Here is a 27,430-nt window from a genome sequence, read left to right on the forward strand (position 1 = left end):
TTTATAGACATCTTTTTAATATTTTACTTTAAAACAATTAATCCCAGTAAAAGAGAGCCAAGGAAATGACACTTTAATGGTAGCTTGAAATGGATATGAGTTCCTGATTTATTTGTTTACAGGAAACAGACAATTGCATTGTCATACATGACTTTTAGAACTGCTCACTTAAATGCACATAATTATATTAAATTAAATATCTTTTACAAAAACACAACCATGTCGCTTAAGGCAAAAAAAAAAAAAAGAAAATCTGCTTCTGGGGAGATAGGTTAATATGTATAATATTTCCTTATTCAGATTGAATGAAGTAATCCATTAATTTAGTTGCCCAAATTTCATCCTTCCTTATAGTTTTGCGTTGCAAATGGGCATGAGAATTAGTCACTTTGTGCCTGATTTCCTCCTCTCTATTAGACGTGTTTTGCTTAAAATTTAAGAACTTTCAGAATCACTGAGTCAATGGGAGGTAAGAAAGGCACCTTGAAACAGGAGATAAGGACTTAAAAACTCAATAAAATGTCTTAAACAAAACTTGCAATCTACAGGTATTAATTTAGTTAAACAAAATGCAAACATTTAGATCAGACATAGCAACATTTCTTAGTTAACCTCATACAAGGGATGTTTGCAATTAACTATTAGCTTGATCCACCCTACATGTTGAAGAGGGCAGACGCACTTGAACTGAGAGAGCATGTGGCTACTCAGCGCTCAGCTAAATTGTGCTTCAAGACACCATTTAAGTTTGACCAAGGGGATTTCACTAAGTGTAAATGGGAGACCCCTCTCATTCCATAGAAAGTAACTCAGCAGCAGAGCCCTACAGTTTTCATACAATACAACTATCTTTTAACATCCAAAAATTTTTGTGCTAGAGTAAGGTACACACAAAATAGTCATGGCTTCAATGTATAAAAGTTTTCTACAACGTGATTCATCACATTTGGCTATAAGTAAGACTTAGTGATGTGTTTAAGCTTTGTTTCTGAGTCTTCAGTCTTCAGCAATGCTGGATGCACTGTACTGTGTTTAAAGCCTAATAGGGCCTAAGGAGGGGGTCTCTAATACATTCAGAATTCCTGCTGCCAGTGGGGTTCTACCCAGGACAGAGTATGTCCAAGAATCAGTGCTGCCTCCCTCCTCTTCCTCAGCTAGTACTTGGAGAAAGCCTGCCAAGTGTGTGGCAAGTGTCTGGCTTTAGGTCAGTGGGGTGTGTGTGTGTGTGTGTGTGTGTGTGTGTGTGTGTGTGTGTGTGATGCAGCATTCTGGGAGGGGGTATCACAACTTTAGCCTGAATGAAGACACAGGTAGGTGAAAAATTGCATGTAATAATTTAGTAACTTTCTATATTTGGAAAATGAAAATAGTTACTTTAAAAGATTGACAAAATCTTTTAAACTGGAGCGTAAATTTTAGACTGTCTTCTGTGTGCCTCCAGCAGCCAGGAGGATTCTGAATGATATACTCCAAGGGAATGTGTTAGAATACAAGCAGGATGAGAAGAAGAAGCTTTTAAAATTTTGGTGTTTATCAAAAGGGACAAGGATTTTAAAAGGGTGACTGGCACATTTTAGATAACGTGGATAATTGGTTCACTTAGGTATGGAGGCTGGTTAAATTCAGAAGAAAATAGTGGCAGGAAATCAATAAGGAGTTAGTGAAGAAGAAAAGCGGGTGAGTTAGTGATGGAGAAGCTTGTTGGGGGAGGATTGGGAAGGCTGGTGGAACTCAGGGCTCCTTCTTCCTTTGAATGTCCACTTGATGGACCTGCTCTTATGGTCTGGCTACTGGAGAAGTGTTTCTGGATGCAGCACGAATGTCTGTCAGAGAAAATATCTTCCTTTCTTGAGTCTTTCTGTGGTTAGTGTTTAATTGAGTTGAAATTCTATCTCTTATCTCCTTGTCTTTCGAATACCGTCACTTTGGCTAAAGTTCTGATGGTCTGAGATAGCGCCACTGGTTTCTATCAAGCAGTCAGCATTGCTTGAATTCTGATAAATACATTTGTATTTTGTTTTTCTTGGTCTTTTTGCTGCCGTAATATATTATTAAGTGCTTTGATTGCAGACCCTGCCAACCAGTGCTATCTAGTTTTTAGCTGTAAAGGTTTATACCAGGAAACCGAAAAAGTAAAAGTAATTTCATATTTGGGACAACATTCTTGGAGAGAATAGAAAATGTTCACTACAGTATAAAAAGTAAAGGAAATTTAGTTTTAGTTTTTTTTATATGCAAAATGTACACATAATAGCAAAAGACAATCAGGGCATATTAAAAAATAATTACCTTGCAAAATTCTCTGTTTATATATAAGAATAAGGGATGTTTAGGTAGCTGAATTCCCTAACAATATTCTTTCTCTAAAAATATCTCGTTTTGTTTTGTTTTTCTTTTTCTTCCTCTCATTGCCTTTTGAGGGGGAAGTCATCTTCATTAACTTTGCCTATTTCCTGGTGTTGTTTATGGAACCTTTTCAAGCTTTTCCTATTTCAGTCTGACTCAAATTCCCCATTCCCTGGGGTCTTACCTGTATACCAGCTATATGAGAATAGCTACTCACACTTGCCCTTTACAGGGCAGTTCTGGCAAGCCTGGGCTTGGTGCCATTGAGAGAGAACAGCTCAATCACATTGGCTGTCCTACAGATCAGCATTTCATATTCTTCCGTAGAAGTTGACCATTTGTAAGGTTGATCCTGCTATCAGGGAATATGTTTCTATAAAGTCCAATATGTCAAATAGTCAAGTCTATTTGCCCCACTGGTCCTGAATTCCATTATTTGCACATTTTCTAACTGAAGAACATTCTTGTCATAAAAAAATAAAAAATAATGTGCAAATTTGCTTGCACAGCACTAAATCGCCAAAAGCACACAAATTGACATTCAAATTACATTAATAATAAAATGACTGAATAGAAATGGTTTGGCAAATATATCTTGAAGTAAGCAGCCAATTCTATTATTCCCAAATTCTACTTTACTTGATAACTTGTTAGCAGCTGTTGGTAGCCATTGTGTTTAAATATACATGATGGCCTAATTTTGAAAACATATTTTGTATTTATTTAGTCACAAAGCAGAAATGCCTGAAATTTGAAGGTGTTGACTCCCATAATTTAAAAATAAAGCATCAGATCTTCTAAATGACCTTATCTTGACATGTTCATACACCCCAAAGCATTAGCTGTGTTTGGTTTCTCAGGCTTTTAAACTCAAGGTACATTACTAAATGAGTGGGTGAATGTTGATGCACCTTGGAAGTTCAGCCATCCCTAAACATGCATTTTCATGCAATTAAAAGAGAAAGGGCTTATAAACTGCCTTTCATGTTCTTCCTGATTCTTGTAATTTTAACTTTTTAGAAGGGCTTTCAAAATCGTTCATGCAATGATATGTATGGCTAAAGGAACTGCTATGCCTGGTAAGAAAACAAAGAACTTATTTCAGTTTGACATGAGGCAAGCTGAGGGCATCTGTACTTTCTGCTGCCTTACAAATGCTCTGAGATGATCGTGACCTTCCAGTCCTTAGAGAGTCTGACACAAAAGCAGCTTCCTTGGCAGGCTGTGGCACGGCATCAAAAGTGTCTGTCTCTGTCTCTTCGGCACCCACCTCCTCATCAGTTATAAACAATTTGGATTCCCTCCATTTGGGGTAAAAATCCTGGCTGCCTCTGGAGCCACTTGACTCGCTCCCTGAAAGCTGTATATTCAGTTCCTCAGTCGACCTGATCAAGTTTTGCACAGACAAAGATTTGCCCAAGTCCTTTGGTACCATGGGACAGACGGACAGCAGAGTTTCTCCTCCCATGTCAAAGCTTTTCCTTAGAGAACGGTCCTTGGTCAGGTTAGGCTGTGCAACCTGAACATTTTCCTTGGAGGCAACAAGGCAGGTGGTGACATCAGAAATGCTTTCCTGTAAGCCCGTGGGGTTTGGGTGCAGTGTTTCTGGCCTGGGCAGGTGCTTGATGGCTGGAAGAGGAGGCGGGATCTGTAAAGTTGTTGGGGCTGCTGGTTTAGGAGCCGTGTTTATTTGGTTTGCCGTGGTGTTGGTGGCCGTTACTGCGGAACCATCACTTTGAATCACTGGCACCTGTGTTGCTTGACTGTGCATAGTAGGGCTAAGCGCATAGAAAGTCTGAGCGCTGAACTCATTTGGCGTCAGAATGAACTGCAGACCTCTTGAGATGTTGGCACTAGCTGATCTGGTTAAGCAGCCACTGTTTTGTGCGGAACTAGACAGGTCTTTGCTGTCCACGGGGCTTTGATAGTCAGATGTCTGTTCACATTCAAAAGGTGGGATCTGGAATGAAGCTAAAGTGAGGGCAGAGGCAGAGCCCTTCCGGAGGACCTGTTGATAGATGTCTAGCAGGCAGTCCAGCTTGGACTCAATGGACTGTACCTAGAAGTGAGGAAAATGGTTACTCATGAGCATAACCTGTGATGAAGACTGAGCTTCATTTCTAGAATTGAAAAATAAAATCTCAGCATGCCAATACAGTTACAAAAATTGAGTATAAGTACAGTGCAGTCTTGATCCTCAGTGAATGCAGTGCCTAGCTGCAGGAGGCCAGGAGTCCAGGAGGCAGGGGAGGGTTTGGGGGTGAGGAATGCTTTGTTTTCTATAAATCTCCATTGGCACTTCTACCTCTCACTTCTGGACAATAAATACATGAATAAATTGAGGGAGCAATTTGATTTCTGAGAAATTATCTTTGTATGTGAAGATACAGCCTCAGGGTTAACAGTCACTATGTCATCAAAATTTTAATAAGCTTTTGTTTTATTTTGAAAAAGAGTAATCTAACAGAGAAACAATGAAAATAATCAAAACACAAATGAAAAATAGGTCTTTGTTATTTTACTACTGAAAATCTGCAGTTGCTTCCAGTTAAGTATTAATTGATGAGAAGAATATTCTATTCCTTATATGGCAATACAAAGATGTTTCAGAGACACTGTCTAGTCACAAAGAAAATTTAATTTCACTCTTTCTTAATTTTATTCTTTTAAAAATGTATTAGTCACTGCAATACATACAATTTCCTATACTCAGTTTTGAGTTTAAAAGTTCTGGCTAAGAAGTTCACCAGTGTAGACAAGTTGTACCTGTTTTTCAACCTTGACCACCCGGCCGAGCATACTGACATCGTCTGTGGTCTCATGTTCTGCCGTTATTTTTTCTCGGCTCTTCTTATCTGATGTGATTTGCCCTTTTCCAAGAATTTGATCAACTCTATTAGAGAAAAAGGAGATCTGATTATGAGTGCTGAAGATGGAGATTACTCTGGGCCAAAATGAGATTTTTTAAAAACGAAGTACAATTATCCTTAATTTACGTAAGATGAAATAAGAACGAACTTGTTCTAGTTGATGTGCTTATTTTGTTAACATGACATTATACATGAGATCAATTTTCTCATTATTCTTGTCCAAGATGAAATCACCTATGAGTAATCTTCTGGAGGAAAAACTGTTCTAAACTACAAAGTAATTTGTTTCCACCTCTGACCAGGCAGTTCCCAAATTTAATCACTTCACAATATGATAAACTCATAATTATGATTATTTTGCATCAATTGAACAGATTATAAATGAGCATTTATTGTACATCTGATATGTGGTTGATAAGCAAGTAAGAAGGCTATGATCTTTTTCTTTTGGAATTTGAGTTGGAGAACCCAAAATTAGTTCCATAAGTTCTATAGCACTTCAACTTTATAAAAATCTGGGAGCCATAGATAGTTCTCTTAAAACACTTGGATGAACATGGTAGAGATAGTAACATGACCACAGGATGATTTCAAGCAATTCCCAGGGAGACTTGATCAGTCTAAATGAGAAGCACTTTGTGTGTACATGTGTCTTTCAGAATTGAATTGTCAGGGGTATTGACTCAAATTTCCAGTCGGCTTTGTCTCCATAGAAACATAGGCAGTGCCTACTTTATGTCATGATATAAATCTATTGAACTGCAAGCTCTACAAAGACTGGGTCATTGTTTTATCAATTTCCGGATGTCCAAATTTCTTGGCACACATAATGAGCTCAATAATTATCTGTTGAATGAATGAACAAATTGAGATTTCTACAACTGATGAACAGGTGTTTTACTAAGGGTCTAGCATATGCTTCATGCTGGCTGTGTGCTACACAGATATAAAAAATATTTCAGACTCAATCTTTGTCTTTTAATAACCATTCATCATAAATGCTGGTAAGTTGTGCCGATAATGAAGCAATACTCTTAAAAAACAGAATTGACTACATATTTTGGGTCTAAGATAATCCAATCAACTACATGTGGTTGAAATTAACATATTTAACTAATTTAGTTCAATTGCTCAATAAAATGCTCCTGGAGGAGCATTGTATATCTAGAACTCTACAGGAAACAAAGAAAATGAAGGAAAGGGCCTAGTTTTAGTCAAGAGCAAGGAGAACACAGATATTCACAAGGAAAAAAATACAGGGGCCAAGTCTCAACTCTGGTCCAGCACATCAAGGTTCTGAGTGCTCTTATGCTCAGTACACTCCAAACGTAATAGGTCAGAGAAGATAAAGATCTGTCTTCATGGGCTGGATAGTTAGGTACAATTTAATGAAGGAGAAAGACTAGCTTATTCCTGAAGGATGGTTAGAATTTAGATAATAACAAAACAGCAACAGTACTAGCAGCAGGAATTCAAACATCAGCAATTCAGACATCACCATTAGCTTTCATTGAGCACTTGGTGCCACGCCTGTCACATATTACAAGTTGCATGCAGTAACTCATTCAATTCTCATATCAACCCTATGTGGCGTGAGATAACATTCTCTCCACTTTTTCAGATGAGGAAATCGAGACAGCTGGATGCCATCATTACCTGATTTACATCTATGCTAAAAGCAAAATAAAAGCAGTGTTAAAAGCAAATGTCCAGCTGGGCTCGGTGATTCAACCTGTAATCCCAGCACTTTGGGAGGTGGAGAGGAGTGGAATGTCTGAGTCCATAGGTTCGAGACCAGCCCGGGCAACTTGGCGAGACCTCATCTCTACAATAAATAAAAAATTAGTTGGGCATGGTAGCACACGCCTGTAGTTCCGGCTACTTGGAAGACTGAGGTGGAAGGTTCGCCAGAGCCCAGCAGGTTGATGCTGGGGTGGCCGTGAGCATGTGTGCTGCTGCATTCCAGCCTGGGAGACCGAATGGAACTCCAACGCCAAAAAAAAAGCAAATGTCCATTTGCCCACTACACAGGAATTAAAAATATGAAATTCAGAGGTTTTCGCTACTCAAAATAAATTTCCTCTGGATAGCTTCTATGCCTATTCTTTTTACAATAAAAAACATTTTCATTGCTTACCGTGTTTGAAGACTTTTAATTCTACACAACATGTCCAGATGACCAGCGGAATATTGCTCAATGACATCTTTTACATCATACGGGCGTAAAGTTTCTTTAAACTTCCGTTTTGCAACATGAAATTTCATAATTCTGTAACATATTACATATTAATATTTATAACCTTGCTTAAAAAAGTCACCAAAATAGTTCTCTAATATAAGAAACTATGAGGGGAAGAAGTCATACATCAAATTATTTTTGACTTCTGCAGAAATGTAATGTAAAAGCCTGATGTTACAGTGAACAATTTAAGATGATCTCATATGAGACACATCTTAGGAGTTAAAGACTAAACACTAAGCGTTGTGCCTTTTTAATATCCATTAAAATCCTGAATTAAAGTCAAAGTTAAAATGCAATTCTAACTTTTCCATGTGATCTCCAGAAGTCCAGGATATAACACCTAGTGATAGCATCCCTTAAAAAAATATAGAGGTTGTTAACACGGTCTTTTATTTAACCACATGCATTTTTGAGATACTAGTGTATTTGCTGAATTCTCTTATTTTCTCTAGAAAAATATGCACTAATATGAAAATTTGTGAATTTTTGTCGTAATTTATTTCTGCAGAATGCTGCTGGATTAGTTAGCCAAGTTCTTTTTGTTTTAAACATAACACATTTCCTAACTAACCTTGGGCGCCTAAGTTTTTCAGAACTAGACATTTCTTATTACAGTGCATCCCCCCACGTGGAGCCCATATTATAAAAACAACACCTTATCAATAAATTCCACGAAGGCATCAGTAGCTGATCTGCCTAAGATAAACCAGTTCCTGCAATAACTTGATAAGATTCCTCATGAAAGCAAAGAAACACAACATTTTAATTAGCTTGTGCAGCCTTATTCAGGTAAATGTTAAACCTGTTGGTGTTTTTCAACTATTTTTTTTTTTTTTTGAGTTGGAGTCTCACTCTGTCGCCCAGACTGGAGTGCAGTGGCCGCTTCCGTCCACTGCAGCATCGCCTGCTGTGCTCCCGCGATCCTTCCGCCTCAGCCTTCCGAGTAGCTGGAATTACAGGCGTGCACTATCGTGCCCGGCTCATTTTGATTTATTGTAGAGATGAGGTCTCATTGCCCAGGCGGGTCTCGAACCCGCGGGCTCAGACAATCCACTCACCTCAGCCTCCCAAAGGCGTGGGATTACAGGCTGAGCCACCGAGCCCGGCATTTTTCAACTATTAAGTGGCTCATAGACTCCCATTATCACACTCATAGATCCCAGGCAGGGAATTAGTTCCTTCTTTCCCATGATGATAGAGGAAGGCAAGCTTCTGTATAAGTCAATGTGTTCCCACTGGCTATAGCTGAAATGTTGGCCTGTGGCATGTCTGCCAAGAGGCGAACCCACATACCCTAATGCGGACCCTGATGGGGACCCTAGTGGGGACCTATCCTTGTTGCTTGGTAGGATGTTGTGTGAGCTTTCCCTGATAATTAATTTAAAGTGACTTGCTGCGTTTCTTCCTTTCAGAGGTGTTTCCACAGAAGATACACTTGGATAGATAATACAGCACATCTGACCTTCATGCAGTCTTATTTTTGCAGATCTTGAGTAATTTCACTTTTACATACAACATTTACTATTTATGAGGTAGCCAAACTAAGTTAAAATTTAAATCCATGGCTTAGAATTTTGATCAGTATTAAAAAGGAAACTCATCATCCTTTGTGTTAGTCCAGTACAGTCATGTAATGATAGGTATGCAAAGTAGAAGAGATTTAAAAACTCTTAATAGGCTTACCACTTACTTTTACACATCCTTCCACTCGGGTGGTATTGCTTTATCTCTAGTGCTTTATGTACAGATTTTCCCACTTTATGTATCAGAATTAAGCAGTGAGAATTTGATTAATAAATATCATTTCAGTTATTTGGAAAAGAGGAGGATGTGTAGTGGTGGTTGAACTGGCTTGTATCGACTCCCAAGAGTAGACTGCTGAACTGTTAAGAATTTTGCTGGTTGTTAAACACAGCTATTATTAAAAATGAACTTATATAAACTTGCAATAAAATAAATTACATTAAAACAAAGATAATACTTACTCAAAACTCACCATTTCCTAATTATTTTTACCATATGCCACTCTCTATGCTCTTGAGTTACTCACATCTATTGTATCCGTCCAGTGGAAATACTATCTAATGATGTGACATCGCACATGGCTTCTCAACTCCTTGCTCAGTAATGTCACATTGGTAGGGGTGCTTACACCACGAAAATTGGCAAACACTACAAATCAGGGCTTTTCTCTCCCGGAAAACTGGTTGTGAAGTATTTACCAGTACGTTACAGAGGATATAAAACAATCTTAGTTATTAAGGATTAAGTTTTCTAAGATGGAGATCAACTATATTTCCGCAACTGGCTGTGATGTAGGTCGAAAGCAAAAAACATTAAAGGGGGTTGAGGAGAGATACAAAATTTCTAAATCAGGGACTGTGTTTTGTAGATGTGAAGGGAATGTTTAAAAGCATAGGCATTTTTGAAGTAAAAAAGTTATGTAAAGAATGATGGACCAGTTATTTTACTTTTGCTAAGACCACGCATGTCCTAACAGCTCTCAAAGCAGTCCCTTCCTTTCCATCTCCACTGCATCAGCTTTAGAGAGAACTAACTTTTCAACGTACAAATAAGACACTATTACCCCCCTCCCAAAATCCTTCATATGTTTTTCATGGCCTATAGGATAAACATCAAATTTCATTAAATTTCTTGTTAAACTTGGCAAGATTGGAAGTGAAATCAGGGACATGTTAGTCCAAGTTCATGGGGATAACGCCATGAAGAAATCAGCAGTGTACAAGTGGATTAAACGTTTTTTCTGATGGAAGAGAAAGTGTCACTAACAAGGAGAGCTCAGGACAGCCGGTAACAAGCAGAGCTGATGAAAACATTGCAAAAATTCCTTAGAGGCACATCCTGTAAGATTGTTTGTGGTCTGGCCTTTGTCACCTCTCTTGCCTCAGCGCATTCCACATTTTCATTGGTACTTTGTGTTTCAGCAACAAGAGAACATGTGCGGGTCTACAAAACCACCAGTTAATCAGTTATATACCTCAATTATTAGCACATGCAATTTCTTCTTCCTGAAATCCTACTTATGTCTTCAAGACTCAGCTCTAAACAGTTAACCAATTTCTATTAACCTCTAGTTTAGTACCTGACACACTATGCTATAATTATTTGCTTATAGACTAGCTTTATCCACCAGATTCTGTGAGGCCTTGAACGCAGGGATTACGTGGTCTGACAATTAAGTTTGCAAATTTTCCACCGTGCACTTAGATTGGCAGCATCGTACAAACAACTTGGTAATGTTTCATAGCCTGTGTTCATGTCGATGTGTGGTGGTATCTTGCTGAGTGATGTTCATTATTGTCATTGCATGTTTTTATGCGCCGTTGTGAGAATGTCGGAGTTTGAATTAGAGCAATGAATCAACATTCAATTTCTTGTTAAACTTGGCAAGAGTGGAAGTGAAATCAGGGACATGTTAGTCCAAGTTCATGGGGACAATGCCATGAAGTAAATGGCAGTGTACAAACAGATGAAACATTTTTTTCTGAGGGGAGAGAGAGTTATTAATGAAGAGAGGTCAGGACAGCCAGTAACAACCAGAGGTGATGAAAACATTGCAAAAGGTCATTAGATTAAGCATCAAAATTGTCGGTTGACTGTGAAAAGTATAGCAGACCATATCAACACTGACAGAGAAACAGTTAGGAAAATCTTAACTGAAAATCTTGGCATGAAAAAGGTGTGCACAAAAATGGTCCTGAAGGAGCTCTTGCATCACAACAATGCACCAGCTCCCACAGCACTGTCTGTGAGGGAGTTTTTAGCTAGTAAACAAATAATTGTATTGGAACATCCTCCGTATCACCTGGTCTGTCCCCCAGTGAGTATTTCTTTACCCAAAGATAAAGGAAATATTGAAAGGAAGACATTTTGATAACATTCAGGACATCGAGGGTCATATGACAACAACTCGGACGGCCGTCCCAGAAAATGTTCCAAAATTGCTTTGACAGGTAGACTAGGTGCTGGCATCAGTGCATAGCTTCCCAGTGGGAGTACTTTGAAAGTGACTGTAGTGATATCCAGCAATGAGGCACGTAGCTCTTTTTCCAGGATGATTTGCGAATTTAATTGTCAGATCTTGTATGTCTTCTACTCTTGCTATCTCAACTTGGACAGAGTTTAATGAACAGGGGAGGTCTGATTATTTAGAAGGCTCTACGGAGGAGACAGGTGGGCAGCTCTTGAGGGAGGAGCACAGTGGATGTGGAGAGAGCCTGTCCTTTGTTCTCCAAAAGCTCATTCATTAAGATTCTGTCTCTTTGCACTCTACCTAAAATGCAAATGGTTCCAGATTCAGCTTAAGCATGGACTTCTCTAGGAACTCTTTCCTGACTACCCCCACTGGGGTAGATGGTCTTTCTCTGTGCTTTCAAAAGAACTATCTTACAGTTAGATGTATGGCGGCATATCTCAGGGACTGCGTTTGTTGATGTCAGGGGCTGTGTTTTTATTTTGGCATCCCGCATAATCCCTGGCAAGTATTAAGGATTCAGTCAATGCTAACAGAATCAATAAAGGAGGGTTTGCTATTCCACAGTTGTTCAAAGTTATTTGTGTGCTGTGGCGAGGCTGACTCTTGTCCAGATCTTCTAAAAATAATGCCTTAGAATAGATTGAAGTTCTTTAGGCGTATTTCAGAGACAGCATAAGCCTCTGTATCTCCTGCATAAATACAAAAAAGACTCTCCAAAGTAAAATAAATGTTCATTCATTTAATAGGGCCATGTCTGACTCAGAAAAAAAAAAAAAAACAAACAACCATTGAAATAAAACTGCTTTTGAAAATCATGAAAACATAATATTATTTTCCCTTAGATTGCTAATGTAATTAGGATAACACAAAGCACCTGGATTGCAAACAATAAGATATCATTATGAGGTAGTAAGAAGGGCAAAAACATCGAGAGTCAAGGAATAGGCGATACTATAGCATGGTAAGAAGCAAATGTAAAGAGAGACTCCTAGCAGAACAAAACTGTTCTGGGAAAAGAGAGGGAAAAGTCGGGGTGGTAATTACATTGGCTGAATAAATTTTACAGTATTATAGGTACATCAAAAAAAAAAAAAAAACAGAGAAGAAAACATGTGGCTAGAGTCTAAAAAGAACATAACATTCATTTTCTGTTTCTAGGAGACTGCTACAAGTACTTCTAACAAATCAAGTGTGTCAGGCTTGCTCTAAGGAGGATGGGGTGTGAAGGATGTTCCCTGGGGTTTCAGATTGTTTGAGCCATCCTATGATGACCCAATATGGATGAAAACCCCTGGTCATCAGGGTCAGACAATTCAAGATGTTTACATCACTCAGTGATCTCAACCGCCCTCTCTCCATTCAGTCTTCTCTCACTTATTCAGGGACTGGATGTGATTTTCATGACCCAAACCTGAACGTAGAAAGGAAAATTTGAGAGGCTAAACTAGGCCCAAGAGTATTTAGTTTTGTCCTCCTTGCCCCCTGCAGCATCCATTTATTTCTCTGTCATCATTGGAACGTCTAGAACTGCCTCTGTCTCGACAACGCAATGAACTTAACCTGGGCACCCAGTGTCCATCTGCTGGATACAGGTAGATGGTGGGGATACAAAGTTGAGCCTCCTCAACTTAGTGTTGAGGGAGTCTCCAATAGTTGTGCCTTGTGGATGACTGGTGCTATGCTAAGCACCTTACCTGCATTATGTCAACTTAAGACTCTAAGAATTTTCTACCTTTGATATTTTGGTCAAGCAAAGCTCAGAAAGTTGAGTAACCTGTCCAAGGTCACACAACTAGCAAAAGATAGGCTATTGCTGATACCAAGGCCCATGTTTTTATCATTCCATGAAGCTGCACCACAGAATGAATCACATCAGGCAACCTGGTGAACATTAAGGGTGCTGTTAAGGCTGTCTATTGGTCTGAACTACTGTTCCCTGTTCACTCTGACATTCTCCCAAGAGAGAATCCAAGGCCATATTAATCACTTACCCATCTCCATCTGTGTCTTCCCAACGCAGGTCCCTTGCTTAGAATCTGGTCTAACTTCCACCTGGACACTCTCAGTCTCTCAATTCAGGGATCCTCAACCCCCAGGCCATGGACCAGTACTGGTCTGTGACCTGTTACAGCAGGAGGTGAGCGGTGGGTGAGCAAGTAAAGATCTATCTGTATATATACAGCCACTTCCCCTTGCCTTTATACTGCCTGAACTCCACCTTCTGTCAGATCAGTGGTGGCATTAGAGTCTCATAGGAGTGTAAACACTATTGTGACCTGTAAGAGATCTAGGTTGGCGTTCCTTATGAGAATCTAATGCCTACTGATCTGAGGTGATGGTGCTAGTGCTGGGAAGTGGCTGAAAATACAGATTAACATTAGCAGTGAGGTTTGACTGCACAGAGACCATAATAAATCCATTGCTCACAGACTCGTATCAAAACACTATCAGTGAGTGGCAAGTGAGTTGAGGTACTTCAGTTTTATAGTGGCATCTGGTGGCAGGCATCAACATTTATTTTCGTCTGAGCATGACGTGCCATTATTTTGTTTACCACTTCCATCCATGCCTCTTTTTAAAAATGGTACGTTGTATAATTATTTCATTATATATTGCAATGTAATAATGTACATTTATAAATGTAATATAAATAGAGTGCGCAATAAATGTCATGCGCTTAAATCATCCCAAAACCATCCTCCCACTGGTCTGTGAAAAAATTGTCTTCAAGGCCTAACATCTAGGATCTACAATGAACTCAAATGAGCCGAAAAGAAAAAAACAAACAGCCCCTTTAAAAAGTGGGCAAAAGACATGACTAGATACTTTTCAGAAGAAGATATACGGGCAGCCAACAGACACATGAAAAAGTGCTCAGCCTTACTCATCATCAGAGAAATGCAAATCCAAACCACATTGAGATACCACCTGGTAAGAATGGCCATCATTAATAAAACAAACAACAACAGATTCTGGCGAGGATGTGGAGAAAAAGGAACGCTTCAACACTGCTGGTGGGAGTGCAAACTAGTGCAACCTCTTTGGAGGACAGTGTGACAATTTCTGAAAGAACTAGAAATTGACCTTCCATATGACCCAGCAATTTTCCTATTGGGAATATACCTGGAGGAACTCAAATCATTCTACAAAAAAGATACCTACACATGTATGTTTGTTGCGGCTCTATTCCCAATAGCAGAAACATGGAACCAATCATGTTGCCCATCGAAGCTGGACTGGATAAAGAAAATGTGGTACATATACACTATGGAATATGATGCAGCCATAAAGAAGGACACATATATGGACTTTGCAACAACTTGGATGGATTTGGAGTTGATCATACTGAGTGATCTATCACAGGAACAAGGAACAGAGTACCATATGTTCTCTCATAAGCGGACCTTGAACAATTATAGTACTATAAGAAAGCGTTTGGCAGTAATGGGAAACTGTCAGGGGAGGGAGAGTGGAATTGGCAGTTGAGGGAAACTTCTAGGGGAGGGAGGGGCATACCTCATCAACAAGGGTACCTACAAAATCAATGTTTGTATACCTAACCCTGAATTGTTCCCCACATCTGTATAATAAAAAATAATAAAAAGAAAAAATTGTCTTCCATGAAACTGACTGTTGATACCAAAAAGGACTGCTGCCTCAAAGGATTCCTTTTGGGAATCATTCCATGGCTAATGTGCATCCCCCACCCTCAATAATTGTAATGATTTCCTTTTTGTCACAAATTTTAGGGACCCTCTGTGTACTTTACTCCAGTTGTAGAAACGGTCTCATTGAAGTCTTTTAGGCTTGCTAACAATGTGCATTTTCCAGTTAGTATCATAAACAAAAAGCTATGCAATTAGCCTTTGAGAAGAGCAAAGAGTCGGCCATTTTTGGACTGTTTGGAGGGCAAGGGAGGAATGCCAGAGTTCAATAATTGAAGACCTCAGAAGACCATATGAGGGTGCTGAAAATTGAGGAAAAGTAGTTGTCATTATGAACTCAAAAGGTACTTAATTTCTTCACATTTTTTCTCCCCATGGCCACTACATTTCATAAACCAAGGATTTTAACTAAAAAATGGAGGGGAGGAAGGGCAAGCTGGCAGGTGGAAAAGTGAAAGCTGATTTTATGTGTCCCATGAGCTAGCCTGAACCTTCTGTGTCTTGACTCTCCAAACAAATTGGGCATAAGTCCAGAGGATCTCAAAGTCTAGATAAGGCACCGAAAGCTTTTTCTATTAAGGGCCATGTAGCAAAGAGCTTGTGCTTTGTGGATTTTCTGGTGTCTGCTGAAAGTACTCAACCGTGCCACTCTAGCATGGAAACAGCCATAGGCAATAAATCAACAAATTAGTGTAGATGGGTTTCAATAAAACTTTATTTACAAAAACAAACCTTGGGTTAGACTTTTGACCCCTGGCTGTAGTTTGCCAACCCCTGGTCTGGACAAAAAGAGTTATGAGAAAATGCTGTGCAGGAGGGAATAAATGAAAGCCCATGAGCCGGCCTGGGGAAGAGGCAGAAGAACTTGGTGGCTTCTCGCATACTTACAAGAGAAGTTAAGTAGGATCTGTGCACTTCCTGGTAGAAAGAAGTAGCTAAGCGAATCATTCTGGAATACAATCAGGACCTTTAAAATATATTTAGTAATTAAGATGATCATATTAGGCAGTACTTTATAGTATAACCCTATGAGAAGGGTACTATTGCCATCTCCATTTTGCAGACAAAGAAGCTCAGGCACAAAAAGACTGAGTAAATTGTCTAATGTTGCATAGCTAGTAAGCATGGAATTAGGATATGAACCAATTTTTGTCTCCAGTGTTGAGCCCTTAATCATAATGTTCTACAATTGTCTTAATGTTAAGATATTAATAGTTTAGCAAAAAATAGCAACAACAAAAAAGACACTTTGATATGATACAACTTTTTTTCCTCACATATGTCCAACACATAGTAGGTGTTCAACAAACCTTTGCTAAGTGAATGGCCTCTTCTTAACAGCACTGTTGGACAGCCCTCTCTGAAGGACCAACAGAAGGCTGGGAAGAAAGTTGCACATTCATTAGCTTCTTTTTCTTCATGAAGGTAAATTGCATCACGGGGACTAATACAGCAACAAAGAGCAAAAGACCTCCAAAGTTGGTCTCTTTGATACTGTGGGTAATTAAGAGGTTAGGAGTCTAATAAACTTGTTGCACAAAACTGACATGCCCCAGTATGACCACTAGAGGGTGGAAAAGAGCCATCACAAATATGAACTGATGCCTCTTGAAACTGAAGTTTGCTCATAAAATTTCCTGAACACGAAGAAATAACTAAAGCAAAGTGAAACTCTGGGTAGAATATATCTATATATACACACAAACACATGTGCACTTATAAAGAAATGTAGGTGCATTTGTTGAGCTGCCATGAGTTATAAAATCTTGCAAAAATCTTGTTCCAGTCCTCTAAATCAGGGTAAAAACATTACATATGAATATTCAGAGATAAAAATAATGAGAAAACAGAAGCAGCAGTGACTGCTGCTGCCACCAAACAGATGGACAGACCCGGCCAGCAGCCAAACCACGTGCAGGGTGGAGAGGCCTCAGTCAACCGTGAACTGCAGAGGCAGCTTGATTGTCAAGAAAGACAGCAATCCTTCCCAGGCTTGGCCGCTCACTGGAATCACCAGGAGCTTTAAAAATTGTCTATGCTCGGGTCTGAGCTCCAGAAATGCTGTTAAAATTGGTCCAGGGTGGGGTCCCAGGAGGTTCTAAAACTCGGAAGAGACTAATATGCAGCTGAGGTTGAGAGACACCGTAGTGGAGGTGGCCTGGGGGGTGAGACGATCTCTACTTCCATGCAAAGAAGTGATCATCAGTTATGTGAGTTTTCACAAATCTAAGTCACACATGTCAGACCCACGGGCAGAGTGTCTGTGTGCCTTGGAGCTGGACTACCTCTCAGAACCCAAATGCTTCTGGCCGTTCCTTCCTTGAGTAAGATTAAGTTTCACTCAAGAAGTAGTTCAGAAGTTCCATTAATTTTTTGAAGGATTACCTTGGAAGGGAAAGGGACTGCCAAAGTACCTGATTCATCCATTCTTTCAGTAAATATTCATTGAGCACCTACAACGTTGTTCCGGGTACTGACTGGGCTAGGCTCTGTGGAGCATCGACTGCCAGGAGCTGGCAGAGCTAACAAAGCCACCTACGCGATGACAACACTTACTTGTTCTCCAGTCTCTTCCTCTCTACAGTCATGGTGGGTGCAAGACAATGGTCCCTGTGACTGTGAGCTCTGGTAGGATTCGAGAGCTTCATTTGTCCAGAATCTGGAGCTCTCTAGATGAGCTCAATGTGACTGCTTCTCCTAGTGGTGTCCAATGGGGGGGCTACACAAGAATGCATCTATCCAATTCCTTCACTCACCTATCACATGTTTACTGAGTGCCTACAATGGGCCAGCCTCTGGGCTAGACGTCAGGGATACAGTGGTGAAGAGATAAATCCTGCTGGCTGGAGCATTTCTAGTCTGGTAGGGACAGACTGGACAGACAAGTCGGCAGACAGTCATAATTCACTTTGGGAAGTGGAAGGCTGATGTGGGAATGCAGAAGAGGGGTGTTTAGCCCAGACTGGTAGAGGCGATAGGAAACAATTTCAGGAAGAGATGGTGGTCTTTTACCTGCCCTGCACCCCCATCTCTGGGGATATTACTAAGTTTCTCAAGGCTGCTGAAATGGTACCCTTGTGTTTCCGGATCTCATGTTATGGAGTGAATGTAGGTCTCTCCCCCCAGTCCCTCTCTTTACTTTATGTTGGCTAGTTGGGCTGATTTAGTCTACTGACATACATTCCACATCCCTCTGCCATGTCTCCCCAAAATTCATGTTGACATTTTATGCCCAGTGTAGCAGTTTTGAGAGGTGGGGTCTTTAAGCGGCCATTGGATCAAGGCAATTGGCTCTGCCCTTAAAATGGATGAGCCCATTCAAGGGTTAACAGATTGCTGGGTTAATAGATCATGGGTTAATAGAGTATGGGTTAATGGATTAATGGGCTATTGTGTGAGGAGAGGAGGGACTTTGTGAAAAGAGGAAGACAGACCCAAGCTAGCACTTGGCATGCTCAGACCCCACACTCTGTGCCACCTGGGGATGCCTCAGAGAGTCCTCACCAGCAAGAGGGCCCTTACCAGATGCACCTCTTTGACCTTCCCAGCCTCATTAACTGTAAGAAATAAATTCCCTTCCTTTATAAATTACCCAGTTTCTGGTATTCTGTTATAAGCAACAGAAAATGGACTAAGCCACCCCTTCTTACCAGTTTGGAAAATTCTCCTGTGTTTTCTGACTCTCTGTGAGACCATCTATCTGCTTTAAGAGCAAGGACCCCTGGGCTCATCCTTCAGGTGACCCCAGAGCCTTTTGATCTCTGAATTTCCGTCAAGGCAGCCCTCTCTAGATTTTGAGAGACTGGCCAAGGGATGGTGCTGATCATGAAGAAAATCTAGCAGACAGTGAGGGCTATAGAACTTGAAAATTTGGGTCACTCTGAAGGCATATGTGTTACTTGTTTAGAATATCTAATGTCATTTTCCGGCTAATACATAATCTAACAATCCGGATTTGCATATGAGTATACAGTATTTAAACTCTGACAACCCTGCAAAGCAAATTATAGAATTATATATCTAAGATTCCTCTGTTCTTCTTTAATTTCAGATTGGGCTACTAGCTAGTGACCAATAAACCCCAAGAGCCCCTAAATGCAATGATCAATATCATTGTCTTGCTTTCAGCTCTTAATAGAGACAAGTCAATTAGCTTCACTTGTGTGCAGTCTAGCTGATGTCCTTACTGTGGGAGCAAGCATATAACCCATGTGGCTGAATGAGAATGTTAAGACAAGTTCTGTGCCACACTGATTCCACTGCTGAGAGTATGGCTGTTCTTCTAATGTTTGTCATTATTGTTCTTTATAAGCAGGATCCAGGAGGCACTCCTGTAGATTGTGTTGGGTTTCCTTTCAAGGCTGTAAGAATGGTAAAACCCAAGCAAAACTGTCTAGATCCAAGCAAGTCTATAAATGGTTCACTTTCTTCCCAGGATTTTGTGGTACCAAGATATGGTAACTAAGTTTGGAAATTTTGTTTTCCAAGGAGTATACAATCCTGCATAAAATTTAAAGTGTGAAATGAATAAGTAAATAAATAAATTGACCACACATGCTGACGTCTCTTAAATATTTTTAGGCTTAGTAAGGAATAAGAAATTCAGTTTAAATTATAATTAAATAAAATGTTAAAAATCTCATGCAACAAAGTAAGTACATCTTCAGTGAAAACTAGCTTAACGCAGCCTCAGAGTAAAATGTGGCCACAGGTAATTACCTTCAAAACAAAAAGAACATTTCAGAGAATATATTAGCTGATTTTAAAGGTATGTGCTAAATAATCCATGGAATGTTCTTTTAGCAGTGTCCAGTGTCCTCTACTGTAGCATGTCATGCACTTGGCTGTCAAAAATGTCTTAATAGTGACTTACAAACAAAGACTCATCATCTTTGCTAAAATAGCAGAGATGCCATGAGAAAACTTAAGAACTGGTGATGGTTAAACAGCTTGTAGATTTAACAAAACCCACAATGGCAAACACATACCTTTTGTTCTGTATTTGTGGAGTATTCTTGCATACAGTGAGATTTTTAGAAGAATTCAGAGTTGAGATTGCATTTTAGAGATGGTCAAGAGAATGGTCTTGTACATAGCTTTCAGAATCAGGAGAACACAAGGGCAGGAAAAACAGAGAACTTTATGGCCCAACCCAGGGTGATAGGGAGGTCTGATTTGCATACCCAGCTCAGAAACTCTGAAGTGTCATTAGTGGTTCTTCAGTGTGCTGATCACATCTGAGCTATTTTAGAAGAGTTGATGAGTCTTTGCTAGTTACAAAGAAATTCTTGACACTTCATTTATGTTCTTATTAGAGTGAAAAATTCTAATAGATAATTTTTAAAAGTATCTGTTTACTATCTGGCTTCAAACTGTCTTCCCTCTACTGAATTTTTCTCTAAAGTCACGGATGACTGCCTTGTTGCCACTTTCAAAGGACCTTCTCACCCTTTATCTTCCTTGACCTCTTAGCAGCATTTAATATAGTTGACATCTGCCTCCTGCTTGAAACATTTCCTGCTCTGGTTCCTCTTCTGTCACACTTTCCTGGTTTTCCATCTGTCTGGCTGCTTCGAATCTGTCTCCTTCAGAGCCTTCTTATATGTTCGTGAGCCTCAGACTTCTGTGTTGACTGTCCTCTTTATTACTCCCTGGGGTTGAGCTTCTGCAAATCATTTATCTCTGTGCTGACAGGTACCAAACTCATCCCCATTCCAGTTTTTTCTCCTGGGCTTCAGATCCTGAGATCCACCTGCCTGCTGAGTGCCCCTGAGACCTCTTGAACTTGTCACTCATGCACCATCTCCCCCAAGCCAACCTCTGTCTCAACAGCTCCCAGATGTGTCCTCCTTGATTTCTCTCGCTCTTTCATGCTGCCTTCTCCAACCAGGATATATCCAAATCCTATCTGAAATCCATCCTTCACCATTCTTCATCATGACTGCCTGGCTTAGGCTCCAGGAGATCCAGGTGTTATAAAAAAGAATAGTCTCCTCTCCCTAATACAATCAGTCATCTTTCCAAGTTTTAGAATAAAGCACCAATCTGATACATCCACTTCTGTGAATGTCGTCCTATGTTCCTGTCCATCGTAGTGGTTCCTGTTTCTCTCTTCAGACTTACCTGCACTTTTCTGGCTCCTCCCTCTCCTCCATCACCCATGCTTCTTTTCTTTTTTTTTTGAGTTGGAGTCTCACTCAGTCGCCCAGACTGGAGTGCAGTGGCCGCTCCCGGCCACTGCAACCTCAACCTGCTGGGCTCTGGGGATCCTTCCACCTCAGCCTTCCGAGTAGCTGGAACTATAGGCGCGCACTACCACGCCTGACTAATTTTTGATTTATTGTAGAGACGAGGTCTCGCCAAGTTGCCCGGGTGGGTCTTGAACCCACGGGCTCAGGCAATCCACTCGCCTCGGCCTCTCAAAGTGCTGGGATTACAGGCTGAGCCACTGAGCCTGGTCATCTCATACTTTCTAATGTCACCTTCACCCCTGCTTCTTTGCAATTGCAATTCTCTTTGCCTAAATCATCCCTCCTTAATAGCCTGGCTAGTACCTACATAGCTATCAGAGTTCTTCCTTCCCTTCTTCTAGAAAGCCTTCCCAGATGCCACCTCCCATATAAGTGCTAGTTTAGGCTGGGCCAAGCCATCCTGGACTTCTGTCACCGTGGGGATATACTGCTCTGCAGTGTAATGGGCTCTTCACTTTCTGGCAGCCAGTCACAACTCTAGCAGGGTTTCTTGTTAATGCTTATCTCTGTGCCTGGTGCAGAGTCAAAGCTCAGGACCTCCTTTTTGAGTACATACTCTGACCCCCTGGGAGGAACTTTAAAGAGTCTGTGATCAGGCCTCTGCAAAGGTGGTAGGGGAGAGAGGAGACATAACTTCTCCCTTTCGTTGTCCTCTTCCTTCTTTAGAAGGGGCCTATGAAGGCAGCAAGCTCCCCCTAAGGAGAAAGAGGAGAAATCTACTTGGAACACTGCCTCACGCTGGGGTGCAAAAGTTACTCATCCAGGTCTGAAGCGTTTCTCAGTCCAGATGGAGGGGAGGTAACCTCCAGGTGTAACAATAAGCGCTTCCAGGGGTAGAGGGTGAAGGCGGCCAAGGTTGTACATGTTCTGGAAGCTGGAGTACCCTGTAGAAGACAGAACGGAGTGCTCCTCTCATATGACTCGCCATGGGAGCAGATGGGGCTCACAGAGGAAAGGGTGGACCCAGAGCAGAGGCCGGACAGGGAAGCCAGTAAGCTGGAAGGCAGAAGGAGCACACCAACTCAAGCGTGATAGGAAGTTAGCATGTATACAGCGCTTACCATGTGCACTGTTCCAGGTGCCTTGCAAATGTTTCTTCATTCCCTAGGAGGTCAACACTATTATCATCTCCACTTTGCCAATGAGGAAATGGAAGCACAGAGAGGGACTGTGTGTTGCTTAAGGTCACACACAGCCTGCCGTTTTTCTTGGACCGTCTCTCCCAAGCCGCTCCAGGGAGAGTTGAAGAATGGGGTAGGATTAGTCGATGGTGTCAGGATAGAGTTGAGCTGCAGCTTCATCTAAAGACTTCTTTAAGTTTTCACCCTGGACTATTAATTTATTCATTTGATTCACTAAAAGGCTGGTTTGACCTGGGAAATAAAAAGGTTGTGCAGAGCGAAACACAGTAGGTATGGTGATTACTACATGGAGATGTTAAGAGAAGAACAGGACACAATCAACTGCTTGGTCATTTCTCTTGAAAAAATGTGTAATTTGCATTAGGTGTTTATATTCATATGAAGAATAGGTGGCATAGTATTCTGATCCAGTAGTTCTTGGTAAACAGAAAATATGGTTCTATAAAAACAAGCCAACAGGAGAAAACCTGTCATGGAGGGTCTTGTTAAGAGTGGCCTTAAAAGTGTGGTCTCGGGACTGGAGATCTTTCACCAACTGTTGGGTACCAGTCTGTGAAGAGATTAGTGCTTAGAAACTTTTAATAGCAATTTGACAAAGTAATTTTACATCCATTGAAATAACTCATTTTAAAAATGAAAAAAAGAGTGACCTTGATCTTAGACATAGTAATTCTATGAAAACGATACTGGCAAGAAGTAAAGCTTTGCATTGTACCATTTCAACAGACAGAGCTTTTTCCTCAAATGCCCAATCCTTAGCACACAGCACTTATATGCAGCCTTGGTGTGCATATCTGAAAAATCACCTACCAGTTCAGTGTAGGAAAGCAAATGGAATTTTTTTTTTTGCATTTTTAAAAGTTTTTACTCTGGGGTTATTATAAAAATGAAGTTGGACATGGCTTTCAAACATTTGTTATCTTGAATAAAAAAGCATGTATCAATTTTTGTGTGAAATGATTTCCACAATTCATATTTATGTAGTGTCTACAATGGTAAGTGTTAGCATGAAAGGTAAGAGTCAGTCAGTCTCTTCAGATATTCCCAATTAGCCAGATCCTGGACATTTTGAAGGAACTCATCCAGGTAATTTATGGGCAATATTTTTCAGTGATAGGAAAACTGACATAAGAAACAGTGAGTGTGTAGAATACCCTAGAGTTTGTCAATTTGTTTCTTTGCTGATTTGTTTGTTTTTCTTTCCTGCTAATTTTTTCTTTCCACTTAGAAGCTAATTCCTATGAGTGGATGAAAAGAAATTAACGTTGTTTGAGTTGAATCAGTAACGAAATCTAGAGCTTTTGCTAAAAACAAGTACAATCTTCACTCCCAGAATTAAGTTTGAAAACGCATTTCTAGCAAATTCATGCATTTCCATGAAATAATATTTTGAGACAAATCTGTGAGAATCTTACAAGACATACACAAAACCAAGTTTTCTTCTGAGTAAAAGATATATTTGGAAATAGCCCTTAGAATAGTCGTTGTTCACTATATATTATAGAAAGTGACATCATTCATTTGAAAAAAAATCTCAAAGTGCACTTGGATAGTAAAATCCAGATAAGTTCAGACAGTGTCTTCAATCATCTCTAGAAAATAGTAGATGTCTAATAAATATTGGTAATTGAAAATAAGAATTCTAATTTTGCTTTTTGTGAATGAAGTAATATTTTCCGTACTGTCATCCTTGCAGTAGAATACATACTTTTGTTAAACATTTTAATTAGACTCTTAGGAGAAACTATTATTGTAAGAGCTACTGGAGTACAAAAAACATATTTAAATATTCATATTAAAAGTTCTAATGATAAAAGATAACAGAGAAAATGTCAATACAAAGCTGCTATTTTAGAGATGAATAACAGAGGGTTCACACTTGTAATCAGTAATATACATATAAAATACTATTTCAGGGAAGCTGCAAGAGGTGGGCATGTTCTGGCGAAAAACTTTTCAATCGGCTGATGTTGGACTTATTTATGCAATTAAACTGCTCAGGAAAATAATACTTTTGCATGAGATTTGCATAAGTTACAAGATTTACACCTGCAAATCTCTTTTCCAAACTGCTAATTGTATTGGTTGGTTTTAAAATTATGTGTCTTTAGAAATTAAGTATTACCATGAGTGAAAATTTTCCAATTAAGTTGTTAAACTATTCCATGTAGTGATTAGGTTTTTTACAATTCAATAATTTTAAGCGGAATTTAAAAGTGATTTTAAAAAGCACACTAAGCAGAATAAGGATATGGCAGAGAAAAATATCCCCCTCAAGTGTCACAATTTAGCAGACAGAGAGTTTCAGAAATCCACAAAAAGATAGGCATGTAAATAACAAAGTTTCATAAAAAATAAGAACCAAGGAAGAATTCTAGAAGGCAAGGGAATGCTGCCCAAAGGAATTTACAAATATCAATCAAATTCAAGAAGAAGGTATAACAAAGATTAAAGAAGGTACATCTTATGTCACTGCTGAAGTGCCTAGTTAGCAGAATAAACCTATTTCTTTCTTTCCTTTTTTTTGTTGTTCACAATCCTTTTTATAGGTTGTGAAGCAAAAGCAGAAAGCTTCAAAAGGTCTTGGGAAATAACACTAACTGGGTTAAATATGACTTTTAGGGATACTTATCTGTTTCCACTAGATAAGATTTTCCATACTTGTTGCAAGTCAGATTAAATTGTGGACTACCAGCTACTTGGAAGGCTGAGGCGGAAGGATTGCTGGAGCCCAGCAGGTTGAGGCTGCGGTAGCCCGGGAGTGGCCACTGCACTCCAGTCTGGGCGACAGAGTGAGACTCCAACTCAAAAAAATAAAAATAAAAATAAAAAAATAAATTGTGGACTAAATTGCCCCACCTTCACTTCAGGGTCTTTAATGGATATAACTAATGCATGTCAAGAATTTCAAGGTGACTTCTAGGCCAGCAATGTCCAATGGAACCTTCTGTGGTGATGAAAATATTCTATCTCTTCTTTGTTTAATACAGTAACCACTGGCCACCTGTGGCTATGGACCACCTGAAATGTAAATAGTGTGATTGATCCACTGAATTTTAAGTTGTATTTCATTTTAATTAAGTCAAATCTAAATAGCCTTGGGTGTATTGTATTGCACAGTTCAGTTCTACATCCTTTCTATCCATTTACTGAAGACTTCAGGCATCATTTTACTTCACTTTCTGGGTTTCCTGGGCTTACATACCACCTAGTGATATCTAGGTTCCCCAGGGGTAGGGTGACTAAATAATTGGTTGTCCAAACTGGGATACTTGAAGAAAGATGGGGAGCATTGTTAACAATTATGATGAGACAAGAGGCCTAATCTGGACTGTCAGAACAAATAAAAAGTTATGGTCTTCCAACCCACAGGGTTACTGAAGGGTTCATTGGGAAGTAAATGGACTTCACTTCTTTTTAGGCTGCTGCTACAGGTAATATTTAAGCATCTTCTGGAGTACACATATTTTCATCATATCATGATTTTCTTTGCCCTCAGAAACATTTACCAAAATCTTTATAACTCATTTCTACTTTCCCAGTGACTCTCAACCATAGAGGAAAACAATGCTTAACGACCAACTAAAAATAGATGTAAATAATCAATCATATTGATATTTGACTTAGACCAAGCATATGAAGAACTACACTGGTTTGGATATTTTAAGCTTCCTCTGGCTTTTTGGTAAGAACCAGAAATATCCAAAAGACCAGAGGTATCTATTTATTTTGCAATATAGTCACTCAGCATTCCTTGACATATGCAAATTCTTCCAAGGCATTAAACTGGGCAGGCAAAGAATACAGCAGTTCCTTTAGTCCACACCGTGTTGACTACTATCAGCTCTCTGCCATCAGTAGAGGAAACATGTTAAAATCAACTTTTAATAATTACATTTCAGAAGATAGGATCAAGCTTCTGCACTGTACTACAGGTTCCCTATTTTCAGAACTCAATCTGTTTTAAAATAACCTACAAGGTCTTTTCTTTATGCATAAAAATAACTTAAAAATCCAGTTGTATCAATAAACTAAACGTCCTTTAGGTAACAAAGATACATGACAAGCCGATATTCATGTAATCTCTCTGACATAGCCTGACTTTTTAAAATCCACCCACCTTGTACAACATACTGTGTGATGAATACAGTAAAGTTTTGTATTAAGAAAAAAGTTCAAAATTTATGTGGCAAGTGGATGAATAGGAAAGGGAAATTGTTATTCCAGAAGATTTACCTGCAACAAAAAGGACTTAACAACATAATTCACTGACCTGATAGCTCTAATGACAGTTTTAAGTGGTGGGGTGAGGTCTTCCACTGATACATCACACTGGCATCCTTTTTCATCATAAACATCATCAATGCCAAGCGCTGTGTCAGCTGCAAGAGAAAGTTGTCAGTTAAATAACAGCACCATCAGCAATTTGAAACATGTTGCTGAATTTGTCTCACACAGGAATAGGGGGGGATACTCAACAGACTAAATTTATAAATCAACATATAAGGTCATCCAGTTACTTTCCCAATATGATTCTTTCTCCTTTTTCGATAACTTCTCCACTTTTATGTAATTGATCATGAATACTCTTCTAGGCTGTTTTTTCCACAGGGAAGATGAAGCTGTTGATGCATTATCCTTCCAGTAGTGATGATGGATTAGTGTTGATCCACCCATGCTCTTTTGCCCAGTTCCTTGGAAACTGGCAGCCAGATATTAAATGACAGCTGTTTGGAGTTAGGGAAACAGTCTTTGGACATTTAACTAAGTGGCCTGTATATAACAAGCTCAAATCCCATGACATTGACCTCCATTAACCCTATTCCCTGAGCAAGGGAACTAAATAGCCAGACCCAAAAAAGCTGACTACTTATTAGTTACTAGACACAGGCAGCTAAGGAGAGAGCTTGCTTAAGG

General features: G+C 39.7%; 1 protein-coding gene across 1 annotated transcript; it reads right to left on the reverse strand.

Moving 5' to 3' along the window:
* Nucleotides 1–26,890, reverse strand: LOC103256401 (potassium voltage-gated channel subfamily KQT member 5). The gene is made up of 4 exons (XM_008054279.1): nt 26,787–26,890; nt 7,354–7,485; nt 5,113–5,239; nt 1–4,405 (listed from the first exon to the last, which is right to left on the reverse strand). Exons 2-4 carry the CDS (start codon nt 7,479–7,481, stop codon nt 3,443–3,445), a joined length of 1,218 nt encoding a protein of 405 aa, XP_008052470.1. The 5' UTR covers nt 7,482–7,485; nt 26,787–26,890; the 3' UTR covers nt 1–3,442.
* Nucleotides 26,891–27,430: the final 540 nt, after the last annotated feature.

Source organism: Carlito syrichta, unplaced genomic scaffold (assembly GCF_000164805.1).
Source record: "Carlito syrichta isolate Samal-C Ts95f unplaced genomic scaffold, Tarsius_syrichta-2.0.1 Scaffold289375, whole genome shotgun sequence".
Lineage (NCBI taxonomy): Eukaryota > Metazoa > Chordata > Mammalia > Primates > Tarsiidae > Carlito > Carlito syrichta.